The sequence below is a fragment of the Pollachius pollachius genome (assembly GCF_949987615.1).
Source record: "Pollachius pollachius genome assembly, chromosome: 3".
NCBI classification, from domain to species: Eukaryota; Metazoa; Chordata; class Actinopteri; order Gadiformes; family Gadidae; genus Pollachius; species Pollachius pollachius.
The window spans coordinates 17,440,980-17,451,625 of record NC_136936.1 but is presented as its reverse complement, the minus strand read 5'-3'; the positions used below and the strand labels follow the sequence as shown (position 1 = coordinate 17,451,625).

Below are 10,646 nucleotides of genomic sequence, written 5' to 3'. Positions count from 1 at the left end.
CATGTGTCTGTCACACCATCCCCCTACACACCCGCGACGATCACGCTCCCATGATACCCGCATCCCCCCGGACTACGAGACAAGAACAGACTCGTTCAGTCAATTGGCGGTACACCAGCACGAGCCCGGGGGACCACGCGCCGTATAGAAACAGCGGAACAGTATCCAAGCCTGATCAGCGTCCCGTGATCATTCCTGTGTGAAGCGAACACATGTCGCCACACGTCGCTGCCAATTAACTCTCCTACCCACTGCCTGGAGCGGTTCGTCCATGCAGTAGGCCTGCGCAGTTCTCAGCCGTCTCCACAGATTGATTTATTGTCATCAATAAATCCATCACCCGTTATTCCCACTATTCGGGATCCATTCTGACTGAAACTAATATAGTATGTCGGTTTGAATGAGGGATGGATAGAGACACACAAAGACAGATAGACATAGACAGATAGACAGACAGACATCCAGATACAGTAGGATATATTAATAGACAGATAGAAATAGACAGACAAACAGACAGAACTGACAGACGCTATATATATAATGGGTCCTCTTATTTTTTCTTGCTGATTGTGTTTTCATGCTGCCTTGTGCAACGTCTTCCCCATGGGAATAAAGGGAGACACCTGCCACACGTACACTCATCATTTACTGTCTGCCGCAGCCAGAGACCTGATTCCCCTCACTCACCTCACCAGCATGGAATCACACCGCTTTCTGCTTGGACTATGTGCGTTTTTACAGGCGTACGGGTCCGTGTCGACAGAGTCCACGTGCAAGTTGAAGGCCAAGTTCAACCTGAACAGTTACAAGGATGTGAAGAAGAAGGTGACGGTCGGTGGGATGTTTTCCGTTCACCAACGCATCGTTTCAGGCACCCGCAACACCTCCACGCTGCCAGTGTCCTCAGGATGTGAAGGGTAAGCTTTGTAGACACGTCTTCTGATTCAGACCAAATCAACCTATAACTTAACGTCAAGGATGAAAGAAGACTACAAACCGCAGGTGGTAGGCGTACGTACTATGAGTTCAGAACTATCTATCTGTTAAATGTTCTACTTTAACACATTAATTGGCAGCTAATAATAATATGGAGTCTTACATTTTTCTTTCCTTTCCATGCTTTTACATATTTTGTATACCTGCACCTCTTCGTGCCATTGGGACCCACACACACACCTCTATAGCACTCCTGGGAACCAGTTCATGAAACAACATCCAAAGAACAACATGTCTTCCAGTTATATCCTCTTGTACTTATATAACCCCAACATTAACAAGGCTTTAAAATTTGGTGCATTACCAAGGGCTCAACATTAATCTTTTTGAGGGCTGTCATGTACTGCATACAGTAAAAACAAACATATTATTTCAGAAGACCTAACACAACCATCCAGTTTTGTAATGTCATCCATCCTTTGATCACGATTAGGGAGGCATCACCAGAAAAAGAAATAATCAATAACTGATGTTGACCTTTGACCCCCTCTCTCTCAGGTTCAACTTCCGCACGTTCCGCTGGACCCAGACCATGTTGTTCGCCATCCAGGAGATCAACGCGAGACAAGACCTGCTCCCCAACACTGACCTGGGCTACGTCATCTACGACTCCTGCTTCACCATCTCCAAGGCGGTGGAAGGCACCCTCACCTACCTCACGGGCCAGGATGTGGCCGTCCCCAACTATCGCTGTGGCACCGGGGCCCCCCTAGCTGCTCTGGTTGGGGCCGGCGGGTCCGATCTGTCCATCGCCACAGCCAGGATCCTAGGACTCTATCACTTCCCACAGGTACGGTGAATGTGGGAACTACTTGACTGTAGTGGGATTTAGGTGTGTTGGCTGAGAATGTTATTATCAATGTGCCATATCTGTTGATTTGCTGCTTGTCCATACCACCACCATTGACTGTGATCTTCTCCCTCTCCTCTCCTCTCTTCTTCTATTCTCACCTCTTCCCCCCCCCATCCCTCCCCATTCCCCCTCTATTCTCCCCTTCTCTCCCATCCTCTCCCCTTCCTTCCCCTCCTATCCTCTCATATCACCCCTGCCCATCACCCAGGTCAGCTACTTCTCGTCCTGTTCGGCCCTGCAGAGTAAGTTCCAGTTCCCCACCTTCCTGCGGACCATCCCCAACGACCAGCACCAGTCCACGGCCATGGCCAAGCTGGTGCTGCACTTCGGCTGGACCTGGGTGGGGACCATCGCCGCTGACGACGACTACGGCAAGTACGGCATCAAGGAGTTCAAGGAGCAGGTGGAGGAGGCCGGGGTCTGCATCTCCTTCTCCGAGACACTCCCCACGGTAGGCTGTCTGTCTGTCTGCCCCCTCTACGCTCCCTATGAGTCTGTCTGTCTGCCTTGTCTGTCTGTCTGTCATTACTACCCACACTGCGGTAGGAGCCTGGCTGTCAGTCTACCTGTCTATCTGTTTTTCTAGCTATCTCTCTGTTTGTTTGTTGTTTCCCTGATTGTCTAGGTTTGTTTCTGTTGTAGTCTACCTGTCTACATGTCTGTCTGTCTGTCTGACTGTCGTACTAAGTTTCTTACGTGCTTAACTTCTCTTCTATCTCTTTCTCTCTCCAATCTCTTTCTTCTACCATCTTTCTCTCTCTTTCACTTTCCCATCTGTCTCTTCTCTTCTCTTATCTCTCCCATCTCTTTGCCCCATCTCTCTATTTCTATCTCTCTGCTTCCATCTCTCTCTCTTCTCCTATCTCTCCTCTCCCATTTCTCCTCTCCCCCTTTTATCTCACCTCCCGTCTCACTCTCTACTCCCATCTCTCTCTTCTCCGATCTCTTATCACAACCTCTCGCCAACCCCTCATCTCTTTCCTCCCCTCTCATCTCTCTCTCCTCTCTTCCCATCTCTCTCCTCCCATCTCTCTCTCTCTCCTCCCATCACTCTCTCCCCTCTCCTTCCATCTCTCTCCTTGTCTCTTTCTTCTTCCGTATCTCTCTTCTCCCCTCTCTCCAATCCGTCTCCCGCCGTCACGCTCTCTCTCTCCCCCACCTCTCCCCCTCCCCCCTCCAGGTGGCCTCCCCGGAGGACATCGTGCGTGTGGTGGACACGGTGGTGGGCTCCACGGCCAAGATCATCGTGGTGTTCGCCTCCGACGTGAACCTCAACCCCCTCATCGCCGAGCTGGTCCGCAACAACGTCACCAACCGCACCTGGATCGCCAGCGAGGCCTGGGTCACCTCCGCCCTCATCAACCAGCCGGGGGTCAGCGCCGCCTCAGAGGGCCCTCAAGATAGATAAGACCGCTGGGCAGGCAGACAGGCAGACAGACAGGCTGACTGACCGACTGACCTGCAGTTATGAGGATATACAGACAGCTTGATAGACAGGCAGGCTGGAAGAGGGACAGGAAAGGGCAAATACAGACACACAGACGCCTTGACAGACAGACATGCAGACAGACAAAAATACACACAGGCAGACAATCAGAATGGTAAAGAGACAGGAACACAGACAAACACAGACAAAGAATGAAGGCCAGTTCGCATGTAACTTATTTTATAATATGTATATAATATATAATATGATGATTGATAATCCTGAACTGTGTGTGTGCGTGTGTTTGTGTGTGTTTATTGTTTGTGTGTATGTGTGTGTATCTGTATGTGTCTGTGCGTCTATGTGTCTTTATACTGTGTGTGTGTGTGTGTGTGTGTGTGTGTGTGTGTGTGTGTGTGTGTGTGTGTGTGTGTGTGTGTGTGTGTGTGTGTGTGTGTGTGTGTGTCTCCAGATCAGTTCCGTGCTGGGTGGTACGCTGGGTTTTGGTGTGAGGCGCGCCAATATCCCTGGCCTTCAGGAATATCTAGTGAGGCTGGACCCATATGACAACACTCTGACTGAAGAATTCTGGGAAACGGTGAGCTCATGAGGCCGATGGAACACCTGATAGAAGGGGAGTTGAATTGAGTGGAGTTGGTCTACCATTGTGTACAGTGAAGTAAGGAACAACGTGGCCTTGCTCTTGGATAGGAAACTAGCTGAATTCAATTTTGCTTTATAAACCATTACCGTTTTGCCAGTTACTGTCAGGGATTTTGCTATAGCCCCATTTCCTATTTACTAAATGCTTTCCCTTATTTTACCACTAGATGTCCCCCTTGTTTTATTTTCATTCTCTAGCCCAGATATGATAGACGATGAGGCATCCGCCAAGCATATAAACTTGCTTATCGGTGTTCCCTATTTTTATTAAGCCTTTGCTTGGACAGAGAGTGGCAATATCTGTGGTCCATAGTAACCTTGTTCCTATTGCGTGTACGTGAGTGTCTGTGCTGAGTGTGTTTGTTTGTGCGCGCGTGCGTGCTTGCGTGCGTGTGTGTGTGCGTGTGTTTGTGGCTCTATGTTCTTAGCGCCCCTTTCTCTCCCTGAACGAGGTTGAAGAGCTTTTCATCGATCAGTGACAATATGCTATGCTTTAAAGTGTTTGATAGGGCCGCAGTATCTCAGACACTTAATACTAAATCGGGCACTGGGGCCTTGAGGTAATAAAAAAAGGCAGTGAAACGTGTCATTGTGTGTTGCGCTAACTTGTCCTCTGCAGGCATTTAACTGCACCCTGGACTACGCCAAGGCTATGAGGCAGGCCAGATTGAGCTCAGCCAATGGGAGCCTGAGCAGGGGTGCGAGGGCGGTGCCCGAGGGCCTGTGCAACGGGAAGGAGGACCTGCTGCAGCTCCACAACACGTACACGGACGTCTCGCAGCTACGCATCACCTACAAGTCAGTGGTGGCATTCACACTGCTAACACTGCTCACACCGAGACGCGGACTCTGCCGTCACCAGAGCACTGCTATCACTAATGCGGCTGCATCATGTGGCTTGTACACCATGACGCCAAATTACAACGACCGCCTCCATCTTGGAAGCATAGGAGCATTGTATTTTTTTTATTTTGGTCTTCTTTAGTAACTAATGCTTGGAGTTTTTTGTCATCATGGGGAGAAATAGATGTGTTGGAAACTGCCACAGCGTTTCTCATACGAGACATGGCATAACCAATTTTTCCCATTCCATGATGCATTATTATGTCCCACCCCGCAAGAACATAATAATGCATCATGGGATTTTTTTGGAGTAGTGGAGTAGACTAGAATAAAACATTGACAAAAATATCCTGAATGAATGGATTCGTGGATGGGATTGTTTTATTTTTTGAGAACCTTTCTACTTGGTATATTTTGTCATAGAGTAAACAGCTGCTGCAGAAAAGTTGCAAACAGTGCAGGTTTAAAGTGCATGCTGTCCATCAGTGGCATATTATGTTATGAACCCATGGTTTATGTCCATGTCCCCAGTGTATACAAGGCAGTGTATGCCGTGGCCAACGCCTTACACAACTTGGAGCACTGTGTGGTTGGACAGGGGCCCTTCAACAAAAACAGCTGTGCTGACATCACTGCCTTTGAACCATGGCAGGTATGGGTGTGTGTCGTGTGGTTCATCTGTCTATGCTTGTGTTGCTGTCCAAAGACACTGTACTTAATTAAAGCATTTTCGTTCTCCTTGAGAACTTTTGTGTGTGCTGGTATAATCCATGTCACCTTCCAGGTCCATTTGTAGCTGATTCTAGAAACCTTAAAAGATATATACTACCTCCTCAATTTATTTCATTGCGAGAAGTGGCTGGAAAACAGAATAATAAGTCTTCTAAATCTCAGGCTTTCGTGAGACAGAAAAAACATGTCCAACTGCGCTATAAATGCTGCCAAACAAACTTATTTCTGATCTGTATATTTTACCTTCTTCCCCCCCAGTTGATGTACTACCTGAAGAACGTGAATTTCACAGTGCCTCACACTGCAGAGGAGATCTACTTTGACCAGGGGGAGGTGGCCGGATACTATGACATCATCAACTGGCAGTTCAATGACGATGGCGAGCTGTCCTACGTCCACGTTGGAAACTACACCGGGACGGATCCCTCAACCGCCAAGATGGAGATATGGAACTCCTCCATTCGGTGGAACAATGAACAATTTGAAGTAGGATTACTGGAGTGGCACAAGGATGTATTTGATGTCCGATGTGTTGGTTTGTATCACGTGTGTGATGGGTTTGAAAGCAGATGTGTGTTTCTAGTGTGTGTGGGTGTGCATGTGTTTGGTTATGAAAATTCAAGATTTATTTTTTATTACATCTATCACACATTATGTTGATTTGCCCACGTGACTCTATGGGGCCGTCGCACAGGTGTGTCTGGCTGTATGGTTCCCATAGTGTTTGTGTCAGTGTCAGGGGCTTTCTGATCCAGTGCGTGTGGCGCTCCAGCCCCCCAGGTCTGTGTGCAGTGAGGACTGTACCCCAGGGACCAGGAAGGGGATCCGGCAGGGAGAGCCCGTCTGCTGCTTCGACTGCATCCCCTGCGCCGACGGAGAGATCAGCAACATCACCAGTGAGATGTAGCGTAGTGCCACGGCCAGACGCTCTAGCTTTCAATGCTCTCAGCTTCATGGGTAGAATTGAATTCCTGTTGGTCGGCATTAGGACGTAGATATCGTTACTACTCGCGCAAATTTCAATTCCATGCAAATTCGCTCACATTTAAATTCCGTGTGGAGATAAGACCATTTAAAGCTGAAACGGCCCGCCATGGCACACTTGTCCTCCACACAAAGCATTGGGTGGAACTTTGCTAGAAGCTGCGCTCATTTTTTACACTCATCAACAAAGTTTACCTTCCCAAAATCTCTTATAAACACAAAAAGGCGTAAACCCAAGCATTCTATACAACAAACGGCTGGATTGACTTGGCTAACCCGTGCTGTCCGGCTCTGTGGACAGATGCCCGTGAATGCATCCAGTGCGGCGAGGACTACTGGTCCAACGAGGTCCGTGACCGCTGCATCCCCAAGATCATCGAGTTCCTGGCTTTCGGGGAACCGCTGGGCATCACCCTGATCGTCATCTCTGCCTTCGGGGCCCTGATCACCATCGGTGTTATGGTGGGCAACCGGGGGTCCGTGCATACATCCTGCAGGGCTTCATGTCCAACCCTGATTGCTTTCAAGCATTACAGAGGAATTCTGTTTCTGGTTTAGCATGGCGTATGATAAAAACACAAACAGGTTGGGACTTATGTTGTGGCATTACGACATGATCATGGGGACGACGTGTCCTTATTTCTAGATAATTATGATCACCATATGATAATATTATGTTTGACATCCCATTTCCCCTGAACAACTATTCCTTTTGTCGAATGAATCTGTAGCGGCGTACAGATTGAACAATGACTAACTAATTGTTACTAAAAGAAAGGCCATCTTGAAATTGTTTGTGTGTGTCCTTGCGGGGGCGCCCAGGTAGTGTTCCTCCTCAACCTGAGCACCCCGCTGGTGAAGGCCAACGACCCCCTGCTGAGCTTCAGCCTGCTGTTCTCCCTGGTGGTCACCTTCCTCTGCTCCATTGTCTACCTTGGGGAGCCCGCGCCCTGGAGCTGCATGACCAGCCAGGTGGCCCTGGCCCTGGGCTTCGCTCTCTGCCTGGCCTCCCTCATGGGTACGGTCGGCTCTGGGTCTGGTTTGATTGGGATCACTAGACCCAACAGATTGACCGATTGGACATTTATTCAGATTCATTTGTCCATGACAATCCTGTGTGTCGTTCTCTGACTTTGACAAGGAATGTAGATGCTGACCTTTCCGTATTTAAAATCAGAATATATAATAGAAGGGTATCTATTGGAAGGGGAAGGTTACTATAGAAAGTGTATTTTTTACAGTGACCAGTCTACGTGCTGTTGATTTGAAACTTTTACGGACTACTTTGATTGTTTGCTAGTTTATGCATGCTCTAAAAAGCCAATCTAGCGCTAGATACCTGCTTCCAGCAACATGATTGGTCGAAACAAATATGAAACGAAAGAAAAAGAAACGCCCCTTTCACCCAGATTCCCTGGTCTGCCATCAGACTTTAGATGTCAATCTAAAGTCTGAATCGTGAGACTATACATCATCAAGTAACAGTATCACATACCAAGCCCTGATCACATGTCTTTAACCATGTTTCCATATGCTGTTTTTGTTGTTGTTTACAGGGAAGTCTGTGGTGCTGATGCTCCGGGCGCGGTTCCTCAAGGCGATCCGCGAGAGGGCCAAAGCCACCGCCAAGGCTGCCAAGGCCGCAGCTGAGGCCGCAGCCAACAGCGACAGTCCTGATGTCATCGTTACCAACACAACCACCACCCCCACTGAAGTCTCCGCCCCTAGCGGCCCAGAAGTGGACGTCCTCACGTTTGGCCACCAGAGGCTGATGGCTGCCGTGGCAACCCTGATACAGGTGTTTTTTACAATGACTTCACCCTTTTGGCAATGGTAACATGAGACATACATTTAATACACTATTAGTATTATTGACAGTGTAATCATTTGGAATTTTTATTTTATTTAATATTCATATGTAGTCGACTCTCGCTTGGCCCTGTTGTACTGTGCGTTTTAGTGTTATTATTGAGAAAACTTTAAAGTTACTAACCGCGTCCTCCTCCTTCCTGTGTCCAGGCGGCGGCGTGCACGGTCTGGCTGATCATCCTGCCCCCCCACCCGGTGAAGAACACGGCGGCCCAGAACGTGAAGATCATCCTGGAGTGTGACGTGGGCTCGATAGTGTTCATCTGCTGCATCTTCGGCTACGACATGCTGCTGGCCCTGGTGGCCTTCATCTTCGCCTTCATGGCTCGCAAGCTGGAGGATCACTTCAGGTCAGCCGGCGCAGCGTGTGTGTCTGGTCTTTAGCACAAAGAAATGTGACGCAGGCCGTTTAACTTTTCCAGCATGCAGCATGAATGTGGCTCGGCTTGCCTGTGATTGGAGCGAAAATCGATTGTAGCTTATTAGCTCAATTTGGGCCTTTTTTTGGGACCTAGCATTTAAGCAGTTTTTTTGTTACCTTTTAAATTGTTAAACTACTTACAAGCTGAAAAGAAGCCCTTTGAATATCATACTACCATCCTAGGATTTACTTTCCAGCTTTCATACTATTTCAAAAAATCTATTCATCTTTCTGTGTTTCATTTAAATCCTGTATGCCCGAAAACACTTAGGTACAAACCGACATGTGTAGCAATGAACGAAATATGTATGAACGATGTGACGCGTATTAACCCCGTGAATTGATCTGCCGTTGCAGCGAGGCCAAGTGCGTGACCTTCGGCATGCTGGTGTTCTTCATCGTGTGGATCTCCTTCATACCGGCGTACCTCAGCACACGCGGCAAGTTCATGGTGGCCGTTCAGATCTTTGCCATCCTGGCCTCCAGCTTCGGCCTGCTCGCCTGCATCTTCCTGCCCAAGTGCTACGTCCTGCTTGTCAAACCGGAGCGCAACACCGAGGAGCTGATGAAGCCTCGCCCTAAACCCCGCGAAGGGACCGCCACCGGCACCTCTGCGTCCCTGGCTTCGTCTGGCACCAGCCTCAACGCCACCACCGCCTCCACCGTCATCGATTGATTAGCCCAATGTCTACACGGTAGCCTACAATCAACGTTTATTGAGTCACTTTTTTAAGAAAGGCCAAAAGTTAAAGATCTACTTACAATAATGTGTAGGTGTCGCATTGTACAGGCAGAGCGAAAGATTCACATTTTGCAGAATAAACATAAATATGGCTTGTTAATCTCAGGGGGACTTTTGACACGTCCACAATAACGCTCACATACCTTCGATGCGCCATATGCAGGCCTTGTGCTTCATGTTGAATTTGTCGTAAATGCTATTGTTGTGATGCTTGATAAGTCCTTTCCTAACATATTGACAAGTTGTTATTGATACATTCTACTGCTGCTGTGGTTTTTTGGTCCGTGGTGGTGGAAGAGTTGAATTTGGATGAGTCGTGGAATAGATTATGATGCATGACGCCCACTAGGGGGCTCCCTAATCCCCTGACATTTTCCAACGTTTTTATTGTGCATCGTTATTTATAAAGTTCAGCAGGTGAGATGACATGGCATTTAATCGAAGTACATCCCAAAACGAAATGTCTTTGCAATAAAGTCCATCTGCTACATTGTCGCACATGGTTTTCGTTCATCAATTGCACTTTAAGTATCGAGCTTGTTATGAAAAACACTGGATAAAAGTAGCCCAGCTGAGACATGGGTCATGGGTATGTGTTCAGAAGCCTGTTCGGAAAGTTAAACTCTACCCCTATGTTTGAGGTCATGCGGAGTGAAGGTGAATCTGACGTCCCACCGTGTTATAACGCTATGGTGACCACGTCAAGAGCCCATCTGTCTCGGTTTGTCAATAGTGTCCAGTAGAAGTGGCTGCAGTTTCAGGACCGCAGTTAAGCATCCTCTCTTGCAGGTACGTAATTGCCTACTCTTGTGGGTTCTGTCCATGGACCTATCAAAGAAGGTTCTGTCTCAACTGGCGCAGCTTCACGTTCCCTATAGACCTTGTGCATCGTGACGTCAAATCGCAATGAACGCCTCCATTTCGAAAGTAGGCCTATAGGATTAGGAATGTTATCTGTAGTTATGGTGTTTTTGGTTATTGTTCAGTAATTAATTACGAAATTATTTGTCATTATGTGAAAAGATTATTGTGTTTGCAACTGCGACAGCGTTTCTTTATGCGAGACGTCAATACAAAGATTCGATTAACCTGTTAAGGTAGGTATATTTATGTTGAT

General features: G+C 47.8%; 1 protein-coding gene across 1 annotated transcript; it reads left to right on the top strand.

The window, feature by feature from the left end:
• Positions 1–603: 603 nt before the first annotated feature.
• On the top strand, positions 604–9,463 carry vmn2r1 (vomeronasal 2, receptor 1; the record flags this gene model as incomplete). The annotated part of the gene is made up of 14 exons (XM_079732309.1): positions 604–917; positions 1,495–1,786; positions 2,058–2,300; positions 3,030–3,221; positions 3,748–3,873; positions 4,558–4,736; positions 5,313–5,433; positions 5,772–5,999; positions 6,286–6,409; positions 6,799–6,959; positions 7,320–7,515; positions 8,054–8,295; positions 8,517–8,716; positions 9,145–9,463. 14 exons carry the CDS (start codon positions 604–606, stop codon positions 9,461–9,463), a joined length of 2,937 nt encoding a protein of 978 aa, XP_079588435.1.
• Positions 9,464–10,646: the final 1,183 nt, after the last annotated feature.